This window comes from Lycorma delicatula, chromosome 7 (assembly GCF_047948215.1).
Source record: "Lycorma delicatula isolate Av1 chromosome 7, ASM4794821v1, whole genome shotgun sequence".
Taxonomy (NCBI): Eukaryota; Metazoa; Arthropoda; class Insecta; order Hemiptera; family Fulgoridae; genus Lycorma; species Lycorma delicatula.
Genome location: NC_134461.1, coordinates 131,090,034 through 131,115,922, shown reverse-complemented (window position 1 = coordinate 131,115,922; position 25,889 = coordinate 131,090,034). Strand labels below are relative to the sequence as shown.

The window sequence follows — 25,889 nt, the reverse complement described above, 5'->3', positions numbered from 1 at the left end:
AACTTCACTTCTGATTGAATTTAATTATAATATATTAAGTGACCTGCTATGATAAAATGAGTAGCCACAATTGTGTAAATCATCCAGAAACTTTTGTTGCATTTGTGGTGAGTTTGCAATTAAAAAAATATCAAAGAAACATTATAGATTTTACCTCTTTTTATCTTAGATTTTTGAGCTCTTGTGATGTTAAAAGCTACAACTCCAAGAGTACAATAACTATTTTATATCCAACCTTCTATCAGCAACACAATCTGTTTTTCACAGTTCAAGAGTTCCATTGCCTTTTTCTTCCTAAATATTAGAAGAAATTTCTGACTCAAATAATGTCAGGAATTTCATTATATAGAAATTAATTAAGGTCCTCAAGTTATTCAGTCACTCTGAACTTAACGATCTAGTAAGAGATTTAAGTTTACTTGAATAAACCTAATTAGTAGTAGAATCCTTGGGGATTCTACCATGTATCGACCCAAATTAAAGGAGGAGAACTTAATAACGTTTGGATTGTCTACTTCTTTGAACAGAAAGAGAGAACAAAACTCTACTCCCTACTTTTCACAGTAGCATGATCTGACATACTGCAGGACTATTTCTGGTTTGATGTAGAACTTTGGCATTAAATTCAAAGTAGCTGAATAGCAACATTTTACTGTAATTTTTACGTTTACTTTTTTAAAAGTCTAAAAGTTGTTACTCAGAATACTAAAAGAGAGTTGTGTTAATTTAGAACTGATACTTATTAAAATAAAATATAAAGGACTACATAAACTCTTGTGTAGACCTTAAAATATAGAGTAACTTCTAGGTTAGCAGAGTAGATATAACAAGAACCTGTGTTTCTTATATGAACGGGATGGTTGAACAAGATGTTACTAGCAAGTACAAAAATACTGTCACGCAAGAAAATTTCTTGAGAGAGGAAGCAAGAACAGTTTGAAAGTCTTGCTGACTCAAAAGTACTTCTGCCACCATATAAAAGAGGGTCTCGTAAAGCAGTTTATTAAAATGTTATCAAAAGAAGAAACTGCTTTAAGTACCTATGCCTGAAGTTCCCTTACCTTTCAAAACCTAAGCTAAAAAAAGGTATACTTGTTTAGCCAGATATAAGAAAATCTATGACAACTTAAAGTTACTTATTCAGAATGAACGATGTTGAAACAGATTCTTGGATTGTTTTTAAAGATGATGTTATCAAATGCTTAGGAAAACCAAAAATCTTAGCTACAAAAAAATGACTTTCTATGATCTTCATAAACACAATCAAAATGACTACCTAGTCATTAGGTAGTCCTAGGTACTAGGTAGCCCTAGTAGATTGGGGAAAAAAAGCTCTATACAATGTAAAAAACAGAGGTCATAATTGGATTCAGCATTCCTACAAAACAGGACATCGAGTATAAATTTAAAGAAAAGTTTAATGAATTTAAATTTTTCAGGACTATGTTATCAGTGACTGTCATTGCTATTCTGGTTTTGATACTCTGACCAAATTTTTTCCAACATATAAGATGCTTTTTTTACTCTCTTCCATGAATATTTTATAATTTTGATTGTGTTATTAATGTGAATATTGAATTACTAGTTTAAAGAATTTTACATTAAGCAATGGTTTTTTTTGGTTTAATTTATTTTGTTAGAAGGACACTGATATAATTCAACAGTCAGCAGAATTACATATGGCTTTGTAATGTATACAACAGAATACAATAGGTACTGATGATAATACTGTTTTGGTGACAAGTAAAATTCCTAAAATCCTTCAAATTATTGTTTTAACATCGAAAATTTAAACTATATCATTTAGAATACAGTGATTAATATTAATGATACAGTTTCTTTCTATTGTTTCTATTTTACAAATTGTTTACTGTAATAATACAAGTAAAAGTGTTTTCTCCATACAAAATCTGTAAACATGTGAATCAGCATAAAATCAAATCCATAATCATTATAACTATGAAAAATTAGATATAACTGTATACAGTTAAAGAGAATAAATAAATACAATTTGTTAAAAAAGGATATAAAAAAAATAACACTAACCTTTTGTAATCTTTCAAACCAGAATTTATTTCTAAAAACAAGGTCATACTGTTCAAACGGATGGCTGCTAGTAAAAAGTTGAAAATCAGCAGAATCAGGAAGTTTTAATTTTGGCCAATAAAACACAATAACAATACTAGCAATAGCAACGCTACCAAACAATAAAATCCATAAATAACGAAGACGAATAACTGAAGTTAAAAGAAATGAATGAAGAGTAGATGATATATGATGCCAAGCAGTATATGGCGGCTGTAATAATGGAGGAAGTGATAAAAGTGTTGGCCAGCAAACTTGTTCAGATATAACAACACAAGCCGGTAACCATGTCACCATCAATGCAAAATTGGCCATTACCGCTGTTCCAGCAAAAACACTGCAAAAAGTTAAAAAGATTATATATTAACAAATGTTAATATAAATAAAATATTTTAGTTACTAAATCTTTAAACTTAAAATTATTTCTGCCAAGATTAATATAGAATAACACAAGATTTATAAGCAGCTGAAAAATTTTAAAGTAATACAGTCTTAACATTTCGATTTTCTTAATTAAGTCTTGTAATTCAATATTTAAAAAAAGTTTTTTTATTTTCTTCTGACAGCTTTATACTGTTTTCATTTTCAAAAATATTTTTTAATTCACCGAGTTAAACATTTGATCTTTTATATTGTATAAAATACAATAAATTTAGCTAAGCATTGTAAACACTCATCGCTGAAAGAAATGATGACCTATATCATCATCATACATTTAAAATTCATCATGCTGTTTGCAGTTAAAACATATTTTACTATGAATTTTTCAGTAAATCAACTGTTTCACAAGTAAATTTAACGTGAACACGCATTCATCATTGAAAGTAGCCGTTCTTTAATGTATTTGAATAAACCTGTGAAAAGAGACCCTCAGGTTCAACAGCCAATTTCTTTGTTATAATTTTGGAGGCATTTCAAACCCGTGTTTTACTATATATTTTGCAGTAAATCCACTCTTCAGCTTGTAAATTTAACAGCAAACAAACATTCATCACTGAGATTGTTCAACAGGTGAAAAAAATCAAATAAACAACCAACAAAGAAAATGTCAGTTGAATATGAGGTTTTTATACTGCTACATTGTTTTGTAAAAGTTTATTTCATTTTTATAACAAAATCAAATTTTCATATTTTTTCTTCTGTGTGTTCTGAATATATAATAATGGACGTAACTCCAAAGATGTGTTTGAAAAAGAATGTGGCTATAAAAAAAAAGTTCTTCAACATAGGATCACTTATTAGTGAGAAAAAATAAACTTGATCCAAAATTATCTGCTGTGACCTTAAATTGAGAATTACCACCCAGTGCAACAGATTTGCAAGTGACAACTGTTTAATGCCGACTTCTTCCAGCTGGATGGAAAGCTCATTGGTCAGTTAAAAAGCAGCTTTAACATCATCAAGTGCAAACAACAGGAGGCCAAAGCACAGGCTAACTGGACCTAAGAATGGAAAAATGTTATATTTTCCAACGAGTCACATTTTTATGTTCAGGAGCAAAGGGTTTTGTACGCTAGAAAAGCAACAGATGAAAATATGTTACTGGCTCATATCCAGTATCCTATCGGTTAAAACATCCCCAGAAAAAACGTTTTGTGGGATTTTCATGTTTGAAGTCCCTTGTTTCCAGTGGATGGTATGTTGAAAAATGATGTATATATCAAGATACTGAAAGAAAGGGTTGTGACACAACTTCAAAACAAATTCCCACAAGCAACAGGGTGTTCCAACAAGATTTGGCATTATACCATAATGCCAAAAAAGTGGAAAAATTATTCAAAGAACAAATTGAAGGGTTCCCATGACCAGGTAACTCCCCAGACCTAAATCGAATTGAAAATCTTTGGACAACAGTCAAATAACGACTGTCAAGAATGAATTGTACCAAAAAACTGATCTCATTAAAGTAATAATATCAGAATGGTTTCATGATGAAGAAATAAAAAAAAATGTGTAGTACTCTTGTTGAACCGATACCAAATCATGCACGTGAAGCGATTAAGAATAAAGGAAAACATATTAATTAATAGATATTCAGCAATTGTACATGTATGATTTTTTTCTAAACAAAGTTACTTTTTTTTAAACAATGTATGTTCAGATTAATTTGCACACTACTGTATAAAAAAAGTTTATAATTTGAAATTACCTAAAACATCTTATAGCAGTTATGGTACTTATATAAGATGAGTAAAATGCAGCGGCTGTTGTTAATGTAGTAACTAGCATCGATAATGCGGAATGTTTTAATGAACTTTGTACAAGTCTTGGTAAGGTCATATTACTGTTTTCAATTTTCGAACACTGCCATACTTTACACAAAATAAAAGCATCATCAGCTCCAATACCTAAAATGAAAAAGAATAGATTATATTATGCATTTAATGTGTAAGTAGCTTGTACAATTAACTTTCTTTAAATACAGAGATAAATTGCTGTAGTTTACCGCAGCAGTTTTATTGTGAGAAAAGGTATGGTATTATTTAGAAGTTTTTTAAATACTTAAGATAATTTAAAAAGTAATATTTTATACATAAGGTCACAAATAAAATACTTTTATATTTTTTCATAATTTGATGTTCTATATCTTTAAAACTAGATCGACCAGCAAGATAAACTTTTACTTCAGGTTTACCCCTGAGAATAAATTGTCAAGAAAAAATATTATAATTTAGGATTCATCCCTTCTGAAGTATGATAACTCAAAAAGTGAACATTTATAGCTTGGGCTTTGCATGAGAGCGCATAGAAAAATAACAACAGTCTCAGGTTTTAGACTTTGAGTATTAATATTCAAACTAGATACGTTTAAGCATTACAGTCTTGTCAGAAACTTTTATTATTCTTAAAACATTTATGCTCAAACTTAGAAATTTTAATTAAAACCATTAAACATTTTGTCATGCAATAATTTCATGGATTTGCATAACTGAAAGATTTTTTTATAATAAGAAAGGAAAAAATAAAATCTTAACTAGAAAATAATAATGTTCATTTGAATACCCCATAGCTTTAATAGCAAAACATTATGCAAGTGACAATTTCTATAAGAAAAAAAGAAAACTGAAAAAATGAACACCTGTAAAAATTTTTTTCTTCTATTTTGGAATGATGTTACATCTGTAAACATTATACACAAAATATAATTTTTTTAATGTAGAGCAACAATCAGTAGTTGATCCTCTGGAATCACTCAATGGTAAAACAGTTAGCCATTTCAACAACTAAGCCTAACACATAAGAAAAGTGTTACTAATATAGAAAAAGGAAAGTAATAGAAGTTAGAAAGAACCTTACATTTGCAGCCTACATAAGGGATGGATTATATTTATATTTAAATATTTCTGCTAGTGCTCAAATGGTTTTTTTTTTAATCAGATTGATAGATACTAGAGTAAGTCCTTTCACATTAGTTCAAGCCTAACAAAAAATCGTTAAAATAATATCTAAATCAGATTTTAGGTCATTGTATAGGCCACTTTTTTAAAAGTGGCCTGTCAAGTCATCTGTTTGAAAAGACATTTGCACATATTGTATGTTTTATGACAATAAATATTATTATTAATAAATAAATTTTACAGCACAAGGTATCAAGTAAAAATACAATATACATACCAACAGCTACAATGGAAGCGAGAAGATTCATGAATGGAAAAAAATGCAATTCAAATATAAGTGTATAGATGAAATACGATATACCAAGTGAGAATACTATTGCTACAATTGTCGTTAAAGTAATGAAAAGTGATCCAGTATACAACCACATGCACATTAAAACAAACACAGCACCGAGTCCGATTAACCATGTGTCTTTTAATAGGCACTCATCAAATACTGTGTACTTTAGGCCTGAAATGTAAAAAAATTATATGACAAAATTAAATAAACATTATAAAAAAATAATTAATGGCTTAATATGTAAGATATAGGTTTGATTGAAAATGTTCTACAAATTTGAATCAAAGAACTTTTAAAAATAAGTATCCACTTATATTATCTGACAAAACAAAACATCCTTCAAAATTTCAACACTTCTATTAACACAAGGTCTTAAATCTGTACTACAAATAACAGATTTTAATGGATTTCTATATGTTATTAATAGTTTTGTAAACAGCAAGTGGATGTTGAATTTACTCAAAATTTTAATTAACACTGGCTCTTTAGAAGTCTATAGAAGGGGTTTATACAAATATGTCCATAATGAGATCTGATGTATTTAATTAATAAATTTCAGTCTCATCTTACTTTTTATAATATAATGGATAAGACTATTTCTTATCATTTAACAGATACAATCCTTTTGGATAGTTTCAAAGCTAGAAATAACCCTTTCAAAAGATACAACAAACACTAATTATACAAAGGATAGAGAAAAAACAGGCTAGTCCAATTTTTAATGCGTTTAGTTTTTGATGTTGTAATGCATTTCATGACCATCTATTTTTGTTGCATTTGTAGAACAGAAAAAAGTAAGCTGCGCTCAATTATAAAAATTCTTTTAATACTTAATAAATAAATCTAATTCATTTAGAAATTAAATTCATTCACAAATTTGAATGAATATTTACACGATCAGATAATACTAAAATATTTACAAAATAATTATAAACTCAAAGACAACAAAATAACGGTTTGCCAAATAAATATATTCTTAAACAATTGTTGGTGTCATAGTGTCATTTTATAACCTTAAAAATGTTTTTCTGAAAAATTTATAAAATTTGGTTTAGCCTGTTTTCGTCCTGTACTCTTTATAGAGTAATATTTATTAAGGATGAAGTAACTCAAATGGACCGTAGATCCTCAGCACAGATCCAGAAGCAAAGCTAAAACCTACATAACACTATCGGATTGGAAGAAACTAAGGATAAAGTAAAATAAAAGGTATCCATTTTTTCCACAACCTCTCAGGAGATCTGGAAATTAGCACAAAGGATGAGAGCAGATCGTTACTGATCAACACCTTTGCATATATGCTGCAAAATATTGCTTTTCCACCACGTACTAAATATCCACCTGAGAACTGGCTTTCCTCAAGGAAAACTTTTACCCATTCTTTCTAAAATTGCACAGCAATAAAGGAAATATCCAACCAAATTATAAACCGATATGATACATCACTCATTGAATTTGAGTTATATTACATGTTATTCAACAAAACTGTTTGTATCAGCCTACTGTTACCTTTGACTGAAGCCCAGTAAATGCTGTTGTTTTATATTCAAAGGTCCGAAAGAAAATTATTTGATGAGGCTAAATGTGATCCTAATTTTCCCAGTTTTTCAAAAAATATAGATCCATAATTGAAATAAACTATCGAAGCAAAGCAACAAAAAGGGGATAAATCATTTTCATAACACAAGGACATTCCTAAAACTAAATATTTATTACTTCATAGATTTAGAAAAAAATTTACATACCAAAAAATTCTTAAAGCATTCCTTTTATAAATATAATCCATAAATTTTATTGAAAAATTAAATTAAAGAAATATTCTGATACATACCGAATTCAATACCAGAAACAATAATGTTTTTTGAAACAAGCTGCGATGAACTAAGAGAATGATAATACTTTAATGTGGCTGTACTTCTAGCCATTGGAAGAAAAACAACTGCATAACGCAGAGCTTTTGAGCCATTCTGAAAAAAAAACACAAATGATTCATTCATTTATAAAATAATAAGTAATATGGTTTATATATATATTTGTAAGGAATACAGTATGTATATATATATATAGTGTGTTCTGAAAGTTGTTATGGACGGAAATTATGGAAGTGCAATAACAAAACATTTTTATTTCATTATTTTATAGAAACGAATATTACAATAACTGGAATAGTCTATAAAAGATGTCGAACGTGACCTCCTCCAACATCAATACAACACTGCACACGTTTTAATTTGTTTAAAAACACATTAACCAGTTGATGTACTGGAATGCCGTTATTGCGACTTTTATTTCGTCAATTGTGCACGGTCTGTTGTGATACACTCCTTGATTCACTGCTCCCATAGAAAGTAATCTGACGGAGTCAGATCGGGTTATCATGCAGGCCACAAACCCCGCAAAATCATTCATTCACCAGACATTTTGTAAAAAGGTCATTGATCTGTTAGCTGTGTGTGCTGCGATGCCATCTTGTTGGAACCAACAGCAATTGATTTCCACTTTTGCTAACTGACTAATGAAGTTTGTTAAAACAGCACAATAGCAATCACTATTAATTGTATTTTTAAAAAAAATTGGACCCATAATGAGCATTCTACTTATACCAACCCAGATTCCAATTTTCACTTTATACACGGGTTGTTCGTGTAATTCATGGGGATTAGGTGTTGACTGCAGTCATGCATTTTGTGAATTAATATACCCTCCCAGATGAAATCACGCTTCATCTGTAAAAAAAACGTATGTCAAGGATACCTACAGAATTTTGGTCAATAAAATGTTTAAACCGTTGACAATAATTTATTCTTTTGGCGTGATTTTGATCTTGATTTCTAGTCTTTTGGTGATAGTTCTTGAACACACATTACTTCAGAGGGTAAAAGTTTCAGTTCTTTCTTACAGCTTTATGTGCAGTAGCAAATCTGATATCTTGCTGCTGTGCTATCTTACACATAGACTTTGATGGACTTTCAGCCATACTATCCAAAATATCAAGCAGCTTCTATTTGTTTACTTTAGGTGATCTGCCACTTCGATCAATGTCTTCAAAAGAGCCTGTTGTCTGAAATTTTTTAATAAGAGTTTGAACTGCATTACGGTGAGGAACAGGAGTGGTTGGAAACTTCTCAGAAAACTTGTGCTTCATTGAATCATTGTACTTGTAATCTTCATGAAAGATGTGTTCAATGAGAAAAAAGCGTTCCTCTGCAGAAAGAACCATAATGTTTCTTGCAACTACGATTCCAATAAATGAAACAATATGAAACGAAACAACACAAAGCAGGTTTAATCACACCTCAACAACTGCCATCTTGATTTATTATTAAGCAACGCCCAACAAACCCATAGGGCAACGAATCTAACAGCGAAACACATAATTCTAAGGCATATTGCACAGTGAAATTTCTTCATTATAGAGCAATTTTGCAAGAGTCATAATTTGTTAAGTTTCTAAAATTAAAATATCTTTTTTTTTAAATTGGATACTGTTTTTTATTCCTAAAAAAACCATTCTAATGTCTAAAACACAAATACAATGTCTAAAAAGTTAAAAAAAATTACATGTGAAAAAATACAGAAATGTAAACTTCCCAGGGAATTTTGGAAAACCATTTTTTAAACAGATATTGAACACCATGTATTAAAAGTAGTTCAAATTATATACAATATTTAAAAAATATATTAAATTTAATTTTACGTAGTTTATAACGTATTTTATTTAAGTCATATTTGTTTAAAAAATAACTTAACACATTTTAACTGTTCTCACCTATTTGTTGTTCTTTTCATAAACCATTATTGTTTTTTAACAAACTGAAGTAATTTGTAATATTTTATAGCTTATATTTTGATAGGTAATAATCCTCTTCAGCCACATTTTTTATATTCAGTACTTGTACGCAAAAGTCACTACAGTGACATCTAAAATACATTGAATCAAGGGCAGAAGCATCCAAAGCTTGTTTAGAAGTTGGTGGTACAATTTCTGGTTCAGTTGCTCTGTCTTCTTCACTGTCTTTCTTATAGAAGGTGAGAATGCTTTTAATGTTGTTGCTTATAAATTTGAATGCTGTTGCTACCTTGTTCATCAGCCTTTAGATATTTATCGATACCAGATAGATATAAATGAAGGTACCAAGACACATTAAATTATTTAATCCATTCATTGAGCAGCAGATATTTCATCATCTATTTCAGAATATCTTTTCTGCATACTAAGACTGTTGTACCAAAATGAGTTTTAGTTTCAACTGCAACCAAACCAAACCTTTTGAAAAGTAAAGATGGCATGATTCCGGTTAAATATAATCTCATCATTTTCTCTTTCTTCAGTGAGCATGTTTATTTTGTAATAGCCCTCAAGGCAACTGATAACACTATCATCGATCAGTTATAGTACACTTATAGTGTTGACTGGTAAAGAGACAACTTTGATTTGTGTAAGTTCTTGGATGTCTGGATATGTTAAATTATTATCCATCAGTAAAATATGAGTAATTTTTCTATTTTCCTTTTTTAATTCACTGCCCCATTCTTTTTTCTTTTCTTTAAAGACTGGAACTGTTCTCTATGCAGATTTATTGTTTTTGTACTTCACAAATAATATACATTTTTAAAACAGTTACACATTTTATATCTCCTTTAATTATAAAGACAATAATAATTTTAACACAAACTAGGCATATTTTGGATTAAAGACAAAATGTTATTATTGTATGAGGGTGGTTTGATAATTCCATGCAAACATAAAGCCCACTTAATTTCTTTGGATAAATCTTATGTAATTCTCACTGTAGTCTCCTTTAAGCTTTTTCATTTCATCCAACGCTGCTCCAGATTGTTGATCCATTCCAAATAATAGGATTGTTCCAACTCAACAAAATAGGCATATTTTCCTGCAATCACCTCCTTGTTTGAATAAAATCTCTTTTCTGCCAGCCATTTTTTAACACTGGGGCCGTGGCGAAATGAGTTGAAATCCTAACTCTATCAATTTTCTGACCACAACTGCAGAGGAATAAGCAGGTGCATTATCGGGATAGAAAAGGGCTTTTTTGGGGGCCAATCATTGGTGGTTTTATTGCAGCTTGCTTTTGAAACAGTCCAATAGTATTCATTAGCCTAGTATTCATTCGCCTGCAATCGATGAATCTTTTTATAAATAGTCGATGAGGATTATCCCTTTCAAATCTCCAAAAAAAAGTTGCCATAATCTTCCTGGCTGAAGGAACGGTTTTCGCTTTCTATGGTGCAGACTCCCTGCTGCATGCAACAACCCATTGGAACAACTCAACAAGATACAATCCATTGTTTGTCGATACTTATCAAGTTTTTCTTCTGTCTCCTGAAATTTGCCCTTCAAAAGTAATGTTTAATCAACATGCAAAACTCCCAACTACCTTTCATTCTTTTTTTTAGAAATCTCTTGACTTTCTTGATTCAAACGAACGCCAAACACAGAAAATTAACTGAAAAGGTTGAATTTGCTGTGCATTCTTCTGAAAGATGTTACTAACTGAAAATCCCCTGAATAAGCACCTGCAGTGTCAACTTTCAAACTTTACAAACTTTTCAAACCACCGTCATATTTAAACATTTTTTTTTACAAATAAAATTGTTCAGCAAAACCTACAGTGGTTTAAAATACTTCTTAAAAAAAATTGATACAATTACCATTTTATTATTAAAGAAAATCATTTGCTTAATTTCTCTATAAGTTGCAGATTTAAATACTGATAAAATTTTAATTTTCGGGGAAGTTCCGCATAATCAAATCCTCAGAGAGGTAATGCAATTTTTTCAAATTTAATTAAATTAAGAGATAAGCAGGCCAATTGATTACATGATAACCTATATCAGGAAAGGATGTGATATGGATAATTTGATAAAGTTACTTGATTGGGTAAATATAGCCTTCAAATATTTAACATAAAAATTTATTTTGAATGGTTTTTATTATACATATTAACAATAAATTCAAACTTTACTTATATTAAGATAAATTCTGAAGAAAGCAAATATACAAAATAGAAAATAATCATACACTATCTCACAATGTCATTCACATATTTCTGAATGAAGATAGGGTGAATTCAAGAAGCTATTGTGGCTAGAAAAACTTATGGTTGTATATAAAATATATACATCTAATTGAAGTATTAAAAGTGTACAGATATAGATCTGTACACTTTTAATTTACCGATGAAAAAATATGAAAAATTTTAATTTTCTATTTTTAAAAGTTAATAACTTTTAAAACACTGCAAAAAATTGAAACTGAAAAATTGTCTTTCATACATCAAATTTATAAAAGAAATGGTTTTTAGATCTTACAAAAAAATAAATGAGCGAATTAAAAGTATCTTGATGCTGAATAACTCTGGAAAATGTAGAATGTTCAAACGAACAGGATCAGGATTAACATTACACTGCATTCAAACTCCATCTAGTGAAAGTACTTACAAGTACTAAGTATACTTAGCATTCTACACATTAGATATTTTGGTATAGTTCTATAATTGTTTAAACATGTATGTGTAATCAATATATTCTGAGACAGAATTTGTTATATGTTACAGGACAATATTGAATATATCCTCTAAAGAGATCAGAGTTTGGATCTATTATTAACTGCTAAGGCTTTCAATTGACATTGCACATCCTCACAGGCAAGAAAAAGTAATAATTTATTCAATATTAAAAGAATAACTGATACTTACATGAGGAGGTAAAAAAGCAGTATCAACAAGATAATGTATGATATTATAAACAGCATTATGTCTGCGACATTGTTCTGGCACTTCTTTATTCTCAAAATCAGGCACTAATTTAAGGTCGTAATAGAAATCTGTGCACAATTCAAGAAGGCTGCGAGTTGCATTCAAATCTTCATTCTGTAAAATGATAAACTGCTTCATCATTTTAAACAAATAAAAAGGTTTTACATATGACTATATAAATAAGGTGCGAGTTGCATTCAAATCTTCATTCTGTAAAATGATAAACTGCTTCATCATTTTAAACAAATAAAAAGGTTTTACATATGACTATATAAATAAGTTACTCACAAAGTTAATTAATTTTTCGGTATTAACCTTTGCAGTAGTAATTTACTTGCACTTGCAACTTGTTTTAAGTCCATGATCATCAAGTCGTTTACCATTAACATCTACTTTTAAAGAAAGAAATGTGAACGTTCAACGATGCAGAAATTTCTATAAAATAATATCTCAGAAGACAGTCCAAAATTCATACAATAAATGAACAAATGACGGCCGCAGTTGAACAAAAAATAAATAAGTAAGTAAATAAATAAGAATACTTTTAAAAAGAATAATACAAAAATCATTCACCAATTCAAAAAAGAAAAATGCATAACTTAAAAGCATAAGCTTGGAGAGCAGCTTTAAGTGAAAGTAACACATTAAAAAGAAGGAAAAGGAACACAAGCTTTGAATTTGGGCATTGCAGAAGGATGTTGAAAGCAAGACTAAAAAAAGTAAAATATCTAGAGATAATTATATACTAAATAGTGAGTCATCAGTAAGGCAGCATGTTGAATTCCTTATAGCTTAATTTGAATGTAATAAGAGTGTTATTTTCAAACAAAACATTCTGTTTGACAATAACAGTGCAATTTGCTTTGTACTGCATAACTGACTGAACCATTTTTAGATATTTCACACATGTTGGTAAATTTAATGCTGCTCCACTCATATCTCTCACTCTTATTTGTTAATTCATGAATTAACTGGACAGCAATCAAAGAATCCATCTTTTTTTATCTAGTTTCCTTCCCCCCAAGCCTGGACCCACAACATCATTCAACACAGCCAATGAGGTGATAGTTGCCTGTAATCCGTCACAACAGCCATGTCAGCTTCTCAACTCTGTTGTACCTGACAGTTCTGTGTGATGGACCAGGACAGTCTTTTTCATGCCTCTTTCATTTGGAGTTCCCCAAAACAAGTCTATTTTTTTTCAAGAGAAATCCCATCCTATCAGGCTCCAGGAGTCCCCATTCAATCATCGGAAGTGGGACACCTCAGCATCCCACCCCTCCTGAACAGGCTGTCTGCCCATCCCTAGTAAACCTCCTGTCGAGGGGGTCAGTCCTTGACTTCCTCCAACATCTTCTTCCTCATAATCTTCATCACTATACGGCTGACCATCCCCAATTATGCGGACTATGAAGCATCGCAGCAATAATGCCGTCCAGTGTAACCCTCCTCCAGTGTTTCCCTACTCTCAACCTCCTACCATAAACATTCAAAAATCATATGTTCAACTGTGTCAAGATTCTCACAATAGATGCATACATCTGCTCTCCTATACTTCCTATTGTAAAGATATTTACTGAAACTCCCATGACCAGTCGGGAACTGGGTAATCTCAAAAGACACCTCCCCATGTTTCCTGTCTAGCCATGGCCTCAGACACAGAATTAATCTTCAGGTCTACTGCCCCGTGGCAGCAGCCAACCACCTCCTCTACCAATTCTCTATCAGCTTACTATGTGCCTCTTGCTTTGGCATCCCATCTATTATATTCGCCGCCTCCTCGGCCAGCAACTCAAATGGCGGAAGTGAAGCAATGACCAGCACTGCCTCAATAAACACAGTCTTGTAAGCACTGGAAACCCCTATCACCCAAAGTCTTCTGAAGGTCCTTCAAACACCTAACCACAATACCCTTCTGCAATGCACATCTTTAAACTGGCACCTCATAAAGAATGACAGACCTCGCCACCGAAGTTAACATCCTCTTTTTAAGCACGAGGCCTGCCAACTCTAATCATAACTCGAGAGATCGCTGCAACAGTCCCATGAGCCTTGCACACCACCTCCACCATATGAGGCTGAAACGACCACTTACTATTCAGCCAGACATTCAAATACTTCGCTTTGGGGAGTGGCTCAACCTCAACCACTTTCACAACAAGCTTTATGGGCCGCAATCTCCACTTCCCAGCCATCACTACTAGTCGTATTTTCTCTGACTTGAGGGCTCTAACTTGAGCCCTCTCTCCTCCAACCATTTATCAACAACTTGACAGCCAAATCATCTCTTCCTGGTCATCATGTCTTCCTCTGATCTGCCTGTTACCACCAGCAACAGGTTGTCAACAAAACCTGTTGGATATACCCCCCTCTGGGTACTGCAACCTCCACACACCATCATATATGAGGTTCCTCAGGAACAACCCAAGGACCAAACCCTGCAGAACCCCAGATTGCATAGCAAAACTTAACTGCTCACCATCAGCAACACCCACCACCGTCCTATCCTTGAGATAGCTCTGGACAAGTCTAACTATATATGGACCTCTCTCTCCACCATCTCCTTCATAATCCATCTGAACAGCAGTGTATTGAACACATTCTGCACATCCAATAACACCACTGCCAGAATGAACCTTCTCCTCAATGTCCCTTGAGCCGCCTGATCTTCTTTCTTTTTCCTGTTTAGCCTCCGGTAACTACCGTTTAGATAATTCTTCAGAGGATGAATGAGGATGATATTTATGAGTGTAAATGAAGTTAGTCTTGTACATTCTCAGTTCGACCATTCCTGAGATGTGTGGTTAATTGAAACCCAACCACCAGAGAACACCGGTATCCACGATCTAATATTCAAATCTGTGTAAAAATAACTGGCTTTACTAGGACTTGAACACTGTAACTCTCGACTTCCAAATCAGCTGATTTGGGAAGACGCGTTAACCGCTAGACCAACCCGGTGGGTGAGCCACCTGATTTTTAATTTTTAATTATGTAATTTTTATCTTTGTTTTAATTACATTTTTACATTAATTTGAATTAACTGATCTTTGTAATTTTAAGCAATTTTTATATTGATAAAGATAATCATAAAAAAATTTTTATATGATAAGTTAAATTTAATTTAAAAAATTTTAAATATTAATATAATAATATTAATTTAAAAATATTTTTAACATAAAATTATAAGTGAATGGATAGTTTTTGATGGTTCTGTAATATATATAACATATTCAGCTGATGATGTGAATCAAATTTGCGAAAGCGTTTCTGTTATGTGATGAAATAAGGTAAGTCATCCTATTTCAATTGTTCTGTACTTAGGGTTGATCTATTAAATATAAATTAATTTGTATTGGTACAGAGGAGTATGGTTATTAACAGAACTGCTTAAAAATACACATACATATATATACAATAATAATGCAGCAATAATAATTAGACCAAAAAATAGTGTACACTAATGAAAGCAAAAATGAACAATATAAGCTTTTTTAATGACTTTTTGAATAGTACAATATTACTTTCGACCACACAGTGGGGAATGGGGTTTGAAATTGAATTTTCTTTACACTTTCAGGTATGAAGAATATGAAAATACCATATACTTAAAAAGTAATTTTCTTATATATATATATATATATATCTTATATATAATCCTATGTATAAAATTTGTGGCTCAAAAATCTCCAAAACTACAACATTTTTCATTGACATTTAGATATGAAGTAGTAGTTTATCTGAAGTTGTACATGTGAAAATTTGATGAAGATTGGATACGTTGTTCCTGAGTTATGTTCAATTTAAGTTCAACAAGAGACAACAAAACCTCAACTTGAGGTATTTTTTTGGTTGCATGGTGGGATTGAGGGGTGAAAATAAATTTTTTTTTAAATTTTGAGATATGCGAATTACAAAAATACCATTCAAATATAAAATCTTGTTGCTCAAATATTGATGTATAAAATTTTGGGGCTCAAAATCCTCCAAAAGTATTACATTAATTGCATTGAGATTTAGATATGCTGTAGTAGTTTATCTGATGTTGTGCATGTAAAATTTGATGAAGATTGGTTGAGTCGTTCTTGAGTAATGCTCAATTTAAGGTCGACAACCTTAAACTGAGGTTACGTTGACTTTGTATTGGTCATATGCACTTATAAAGTGAGTCACAGTGATGAGTAAGTTTAAACTTTATGCTTGTATGTAGTCTACTCATTATTTTTAATTACTTCATCAAATTACAGTTATGATAATTTAATTTTCTTATAAAAAGAAAATACATATTAATATTAAATAAAAAAATATATATCTCTTTCAGTTTTATCATTTATTTATGTTTTATGTATTTCTTGCACAAAAATACAAAATAATTGTAAAAAAAAATATGTAAAATAAAGTAATGAAGTAAATAAAGTAAAATAAAGTAATTCTTGCAGAGCTGGGCAAGAATTTTTTTTTTTGTAAAGGCATAAAATAAATTATTCTTGCTACTTTTCTAATAATGGCACAAACTGTAAAATTACATTAAATCTAAATCTTTGGAGCTTGTTTAAATAATTTAAATTTTCTAATAATCCAAACTTCATGATAACCAAAAAACATCTCCTTACACTGCCAAGGATGTGTTGAAATAAAAAAAAAATACATAATTTCCACATCCCTGAAGTGCAAACATGTAATACATTATTCAACTTCAACATTATCTTAAAAATTACAATATTTGGATCAATCATCCCTTTAATAAAATGTGCCAAACAGTTAAAATAAAGCAGAACATTTTTCCCAATTTTCAACAAGTGCAAAAAATTGCAGTGACTAGTTCTAGTATACAAATCACTTAAACAACGAGAGCAACAAACTCCTTATATTTCATACTTAAAATGATGTCTTTCAAATTTTTGTTTTCCAAACAATACAATTGTTCCCAATTTATACATTTTCAAAAAATGTATAAATGATGAAAATGAATACATTAAAAACATTAAATGTAAAACTTAAGTGGAAAATAATAAAAATTATTCAGTTTAAAAATATTTCTATTCACAAATTATATTGGAATATAATTACAGAATACCGACAAGAAACATTCACATCTTACTATATCTACAGATAATTTACAAAACATTGTTTCTGATGAAATATTAATTGAAAATAATTCCTGAACTCTGCAACCATCTCTGTCTTTACATGATGGTGTGAATTTTAATCCTGGATAAGCATGACATTTTTCAAATTCTAAAACTTCCACACTCATTCCCTTAGTACGGTGGCATCAACAAGAACATCTGAATTTAAAATTCTCATTAAAATTAAATCTCAGATAAAGTGGGGAAAATGGCCATAAAAAAAAATTGACAAATAATTGTTTTAGAAATATTTTTAAAGTTAATAGCCTATGAATATAACCAAAAACATTTTAAGAAACTGAAATTTAGTAAATTTCAGTTATTACATTTTTTTTTACTTTTTGGATAGTGTGGAGTGTTATTTATCTAATTTAATGTTGGCAGTGAACATATTAATCGCTTTAGATTAAATGAATGTACAGTAAATTTAATTAATACAAAAAAATGCATAATTAATAAAACTGACAGTGATATTGAGACATGAGGTGCGATTGTTAAGGAGTGCAATGTAGTTTGGTAAGGACCAAGGAAGGCAGCAGCGATGGGCAGATACTGTTTCGCAGATGTTTAAAAACTGTTCACCAGATACTAATTCCATTTCAATACGACACATTTCCAGCATTGCGTCCAACGTAAACAAATCAGATCCATCATCTGCTTTTAAAACTAAACGAGAATAATCAGGATCTAAACATAAGAAAAAACAGATGATAAAAAACAGAACACAATAAGATGATAATCTCATTAATCATTGCTAATATTTATTACAAAAGAAGGTTTAATGAGTATAAAGTAATATAAAATAGTAAAAGGACAACTAAATTCATTTTTTTTTTAATTTCTAAGAACAATAGAGGTCTAGCAAACTTGATTTTTAATAACAAAAAAATTCCAAGAAACTTGACAATAAATTGGGAACACTTTTACAGTTTTGAAAGCGATCTAGTCACATCAGATTAATTTCAAGTAAAATTTGGTATAACTAGTGACATAGTATTCCTGTCAACTACAAGAACAAGCAGCATGGAACCAGAACAAAAATAAACAATAAATTTTTTTCAAAACGAAGATAGATTTTTTTATAAGTTGGTTTTACTTTTAGTCTTAATAAAACTGCTTATGGATTTTAGTTTTTTATAAAATATCCTATATCTTGAATAATAAAACTGAACAAACAATAAACAGCACTGCGGTGAAAAATTTACTACATAATAATTCACATCAGTAAATTAATAGTTTTTTTATTAACAAAAAATTTAATTATTTTTCCTTATTAGATAATGTTTTTCATGATAGTATATTTTCAAAATAATTATGGTATTGTAATGAGCTGCAACAAAATTTTTGATAAGTACTTTTATTCCTATTCTGTTCATTTAATTTGCATCCTTCAAAGACAATTGAAATTTCAGATAACAATTCCCTTTTCTGATACACAACGTTCAACTTAATTTGAATACTGTTTCATAAGAAAGTTCTATATATTAATACATATTACATTTAAATGGGAAGTTCAAGAACAAATAATGAAAAAATATGAGCAATCATTAACTGCATACTCTTTATGAACTGAAATACAAAAAAAAAATTTTTCATGTAATGGTAAAATTGTGGACTATCATGAAATGCATAGTTAAAAAACTACTAAAGACTATATAAAGTATAATATAAAATTAGATTTAACTTCTATTCAAATCATTAACAGAACAGATCAAAAGAAACTTACAAAAATGTTGATCATCATAAACATGCGCACTTCTTTTCCACTTTTCATCCAAAAATAAAAACGAGCAATACATCTCATAATGATGATAAAAAAACAGAATGGATAATTTTTGTTACAAAAAAATTAATTCTCTAACAAGTATTTTTATATAAAATTTGCTAAGGACATTTTTTTAAAGAAAAGTCTTTCATGTAGTTCAAGATACATTTTAATGACACAGCATTAATAGTAGTATTAAATTACTAAATAGAATCTACAAAATAACAATGATTTGGAAATGTACTTGGTATTTTATAATAAAATTCAGGAAAATGTTTAAAATAAATTTCTTTTATACAGATCTTAAACTGAAATATGGCCTAATAACTGACTTCATTCTTTAAATAGTATATTATTTTTCTATTTATGCATGGTATGCAAATTTAATGAAATTACCTAAAAAATGTATATTTTCCCTCTTTGCACGCAGTGGTATGTGCATGTATGAAGAGTAAAAAGTAAATATTATATGTGATGTAAAGAAGAAAATTAAAACTAAATAAACATTCTGTAAGAGTTTGAATAAAATGAAATAAGTATGAAGAAATACTGTGTGTGTGAGCATATGTGCATGTGTATGATAATGTATCATTATTTTACAGTAAACAACATAAGAAGACAATAAATAAAAAAATATTTGACCAGTTCTAGCACCTATTTTCTATATAATTTTGTAAGTTGTGTGTGTGTGTGTGTGTGTGTGTGTGTGTGTGTGTGTGTGTGTCTGTGTGTGTTTGCAGACATATGGGCTAAATGATAAAAATTATCCTGATAAAATTTATTTATTACTGTAGTAAAATACTAGGGTTATTTGGAAAGTTCTTGGCCTAACACACAGATGGGACAATATGATCAAATGATTATGATATTTGTCAAGCATAATCCTTCGGATGGTATGCTGTGAAGTTTCAGATGTACATGTTTAGTTGCTTATTTTGACATATCTGAAAAATGGATAAAACTGTAGTTTGAGCTGTTATAAGTATTCTGTTTTAAGATTTAACGCTGATAAATATACAAGAAGAGTTAGATTCCACTTCTCCTTGTTTGATGATCCTTGAAGAAAGGATTCTTTTCCTTGTTTCCAATGGTAAAAAAGTTGAGCGCTGATTTAAATGCAGCTTTTTCCATTCAAGATGATGAATGATCGGGAAGCCTAAAAACTGCTATGTCAAATCAAATAATCATAATAATCCACAATGCCATACTAAATAATCAGTGACTGAAGGTTCACAAGCTTGCTGACTTCGCAAACATCTCAATAAACAATCTCTACTTCATTTTACATGATGTTTTGAATATGAAAAAGCTTTCCACTTGACAGGTGCCACATTTGTTAACAGTCGACCAAAAACACATTTGACTGAACTCTTCTTGAGGATATTTAGGCTTAATTAAACATATTTCCACTGAGTTTCTTTGATATTTTTAACAATAGATGAAATATAGATTCACTGTTACATGCCAGAGATCAAACCGCAGTCCAAACAATGAGTGAGAGTGGATGAAAGTGTGCCAGAGAAAGAGAAAGCGGTTCCATTTGAAGTCACTTCTATGGATTTTTGGGATTCTCATGGTGCAGAGCTTACAGACTATCTAGAAAAAGGCAGGTTCATCACCAGAGTATTACGCTTCACTACTGGACTGGCTGAAGGGTGCTGTTCAAATTTGTGAAAATATTAATTACACTGATAAATGCAATTTTTGTTTCCTAACATGTGATACATGATTTTAATCTGTTTTTTGATGCTGAAAACAAATATGAACTCAGAATCTTTCTATTATCCACCATTTTTGAAAAAATTTTATGTTTTAATCAAAGGATTTTTTCTCATTTTTCAACATATAGTTAGCATTTTAAGCTCCTATTTTGTATTTTGTTACCTCATTTTTTATTGTTTAACTTTTTTAACGTAATTTGTAAGCTATAAATAAACAATACTAGACAAAGAATTAAAACATATGACAGTCACATATATGACATCATATCTAATAATGAAGAGTGAGCCTTCATGGACAAGATTAATCATATCTGTGCAGGTCAAAAGATGTAGCTGAAAACACAACTGTGCTGTTTGTATTAAGTACGGAATTTAAGAATGAATTAATTTTGTTCAATCTTATTGCTGTCTTAAATTTGTTAATAGTGCAGTGTCACAATGCCTCGAAATTGCGTAAATGATGAGGATACCTTTTGTTATGTATGTGGTGAGTTTACCGTAAAATCAAATAGAAAAAACATTACACCTTTAATTAAAAAAGCACATCGTTTGTACTTTCAGTGTAAAACTGGTGATCAGGATAAAATGTATGCTCCTCATATAGTATGCACTAACTGTTCTGTACATTTAAGGGGATGGCTGAAAGGTACACGGAAGGTTTTGCCATTTGGTACCTATGGTTTGGCATAAACCAAAGGATCATGTAACCAATTATTACTTACTTTTATTTAATAAGGGTGCCTGGAATTTCTAAAAAAATCTAAACATACTGTAAAATATCCTTCATTGCAATCTGCAATCAAGCCTGTACCTCTCACTGAAATTACTCCATTTCCTGGGCCACCTATGAATGTATGTTTCGAAAGCGGCAATGAAGAATCAGGTAGTACTGAAGAAAAACAACAATGATTTTGATTTTGAATTATCTTCCAATAAACCACATCTTATATCACAAGGTGAATTTGACTTGGTTAGGGATTTAAATTTATCAAAAAATCAAGCTGAACTGTTAAGATCAAGACTGCAAGGTTGAAATTTACTTTTAAAAAAATACAAACATTTTGGGCTTTTGAAGCTGACAAAAGAGAACTTTCTCAGTACTTTATTGATGAAAATAATTTGGTTTATTGCACAAATATAGATGAGCTTAAGCTGCAGTTAGGACAAGTTCATAAATCTGAGGACTGGCGCCTTTTCATAGATTCATCAAGTATAGTTCAAAAGTAGTTCAAATACACAACGGTAACAAATATCCTTTGATACCAATCACTTATGGTATTAATTTGAAAGAGACAAACAATATGATGATGTGAAACATATATCAACATATATGATGATATGAAAGATGTTCTTGAAAAAATAAATTATAAAAAACATAGCTGGAACATATATGGTGATTTGAACGTTATAGCTATTTTGTTAGGCATGCAGTTAGGCTACACTACGTACATGTGTTTTCTTTGCAAATGGGACAGCCAAGCTAGGGATAAACATTATGTTACCAAAAAATGGAAGAAATGAGACAACTTAACTAAAAAATGACAAAAATATTATTCATGAACCCTTAGTTGAACCCAAAAAAATATTTTAACCCCACTCATATCAAGCTAGGACTAATGAAAAATTTTGTAAAAGGAATGAAGAAGGACTCCCGGATTTTTGCACATCAGGCAGAAATTTCTGAATGTAAGTGAAGGAAAAATTAAAGAAGAAACATTTGTTGGTCCTCAAATAAGAGAGTTGGTAAAAGATGATGTATTTAACTCAGTGTTAAATAATGTAGAAAGTGCAACTTGGGCTTCATTTAAAGACGTTTGCAAAGGTTTTCTCAGCAAACAAAAATCCGACAATAACCACGATACTGTTAATCAACTTTTTACTTCAAACAGAATTATGGGATGTAATATGTCTTTGAAAATACATTTCCTCCATTCACATCTGGATTTTTCCCTGGACAACCTCGGAGACGTAAGTGACAAACACTGTGAATGTTTCCACAAAGACATTTCGGTGATGGAAAGCTGCCATAAAGGAAAATGGAATATTAACATACTAGCCAATTACTGTTGGACATTAATTCGGGATGTGCCTGAGGCTATTTATAAAAGAAAATCATCAGCGAAATCATTCTAACACAGGTATCGCCATGCAAAATTATAAATTTTACAGATTTTAACTATATTTTCCCTTAATTTTTTTTGAAGTGTAATTTATTTAAAACTAAGGGTGATAGAAAAATTGTATTTACAGATCTGTAATGTATGCAAGAAAGCAATTCAAGAAATGGTATCACACTTAGAGAAACATTAAAAAATTTTTTTTGTCTAGCAGTGTTATTTACCATTTTCAAAGACACTAGTTTTTTTATGAATTCATAAAGCATTACGCAAAATAATTATAATCAACCAAAGGACTAATTGCACATTATACAATACACACAAGATCTAAGCTCAGTATGCAGTACACAGAATAAATATATAAGTACAGCAAGTCTATACAGTTCAGGGCTCTTGAAAGTCAATGTAGCCTATTAAAATAAAGTACTTGTAATTTTTCTTTACAGTTCATATTTCCTTAAATTAATGTGATCTAACTCAAAATACTATTCTGAAATAATTGAAATAAATTAGTTTGAAATAAATTAGCAGTATACTTTTAGCAATCAATAAAATACAAATGCATATGTGATATGCAAAGATTCATTGCTGTAACAGTAATTTTTATTACCAATAATTTATCGAAAGTTATTTATATTAGTGTTTTAACAAAAAGTAAACAATTAAAGCTGAGTCGAACTAAATAGTACACTCCCTAAAGGAGTATCAGATTAATAAATTGTTTAGTTTATATGGGACAAGATACTGAAGCAAATTATTGTCAGTAGTTTATTCAACATGAAAATAAGATAAAAGTCATAAAAAAGCTATTATAATAATAAAGATTTGAACATGGACTTCTTTTAAATATAATTTTTAAAAAATTAATACATACTAGGTGAGCCACAGAAATAACCATCGTCAGAGAGTTGATTTTGAAATGAGTGCAAATGTTCATCTTCAATGTAAGGATTGACTAAAGATTTCCATTCTTCATCTTCTAATGATAACTCGCTATCATTTCTAGGATCGATCTCTATTACCTGAAAATACGATTTAAGAAATTCTTTAAAACTACACACTATTGTAAATTCATAAAAAACTTATCTAATAATTAATGAAAACAGACCTGTCAATGCAGAAATCTACATGGATTAAAAGCAATTCCACAAGACAGATACAAAAATTTGTATTATCTCCACAAAAACTCTCAAAATATATATATGTATAACAGGGCTGATTTTTCAACCTCCAATTGTGCATCTAAGCAAACAAGAGATTGGTGGGAGTCAGGTTTGCATGTTGTGCGTTTGCATTACCCCCCACCACAACCTCTATCGTTGACGGCTCCATTGCATCAGTCTGAGCTGAGCTACGGGCAACTGAACATGGCCGTTAATGGTTTTCATGCATTACGGTAATGAGGAGGAAGAGTTTTTAAAGTTTATCATTACAGTCTATGAGACTTGGATCCAGTATAACAATCTCGAAACCAAAGAATAGTCTAAGCAGTGGATGCATACTTCTTCTCCAAACAAGCCGAAAAGGTTCAGACACTGAGAAACAGGAAAACAATGACTACAGTTTAATGGGACCATAAACGTGTCTTGTTTGTGGACTTTATGGAGCAGAGGATGACAAAAACAAAAGAAGTTTATTGTGAATCTTTACGTCACCTTCGCAGAGCAATCCAGAACAAACGAAGAGTGTGCTCTCATTCAGCGTGGTTTTGATCCATGATAATGCATGATCGCACTGTCCCAAAGTGACACAAGACCTTCTCAAACAATTGAAGAGGGAAGTTTTCAAACATGCACCTTATAATCCAGACCTAGCACCTAATGATTTTCAACTATTTTAAGAATTCAAGGCACGGTTGGGGGACAACACTTCACTACTAACAAAGAACTTCAGAAGGCTGTCAAGTCATACCTTAACTCATTGGCAGCAAACTTCTTTGAAGAGAGCATCGGAAAGCTGGTGTCACGATACGACAAATGCCTCAATCGTTTCGGTGATTATATTTCTAAAATAAGTTAGATACTAATCAACTTTTAGTAATAAAATCATTTTGTTATGTCAATGTGTCTTTTTTTACAGCCCATCGGAAGTTGAAAAAAAACAGCCCTTGTATATTATAACCTTCCTACTTTTTTTTATGGACCTCACAACTTATTACCTCTGGTGTAATTATTGGAAACATTTTTAAATTATCAAAAATTACAAATGACTCGTTTTAAAGTTATTGTGGAATTTATTCTGCCAGAGAACATTTTCGCATCTAATCAAATTCTTCCTGGGTAAAGTCCATCTTAAAAAAAGTTAGAAAATGTTTTTAATATACGATAAAATAATATATTTGGTTTATTTTTCTAGTAATTGTTCATTAGATGTTTTTTTTTTGTCAAATTTAATATAAGGGTAAATTTTATTTTGTTTAAACATTGAGATCTCAGTATTTATGTTTTATAATTAATTGCATTTTACAGTTAATGTCTTTGTATCCACTTTCTATAAGGTGATTTTTTTTAGTCAATTCTACTTTTACTTGCAGCACCATTAGTTTGTTCAGATGCAAAAAACCACCTGAGCACAAACTTCTTTGGATTAGTTTACAGAAACTTACAAAGATATTA

The 25,889-nt window shown here is 30.5% G+C and overlaps 1 protein-coding gene across 1 annotated transcript in view; it reads right to left on the bottom strand.

Annotated features, from left to right (window-relative positions):
- disp (RND transporter family member dispatched) overlaps positions 1-25,889 on the bottom strand; it is a 127,312-nt gene that overhangs the window by 38,535 nt on the left and 62,888 nt on the right. The window contains exons 6-12 of the mRNA XM_075371606.1: positions 24,149-24,296; positions 18,138-18,358; positions 12,483-12,656; positions 7,595-7,730; positions 5,701-5,934; positions 4,235-4,433; positions 2,047-2,422 (exon numbers count right to left, since the gene is read on the bottom strand). Coding sequence (XP_075227721.1) covers positions 2,047-2,422; positions 4,235-4,433; positions 5,701-5,934; positions 7,595-7,730; positions 12,483-12,656; positions 18,138-18,358; positions 24,149-24,296 — 1,488 coding nt within the window. The remainder of the gene's footprint in view (positions 1-2,046; positions 2,423-4,234; positions 4,434-5,700; positions 5,935-7,594; positions 7,731-12,482; positions 12,657-18,137; positions 18,359-24,148; positions 24,297-25,889) is intronic.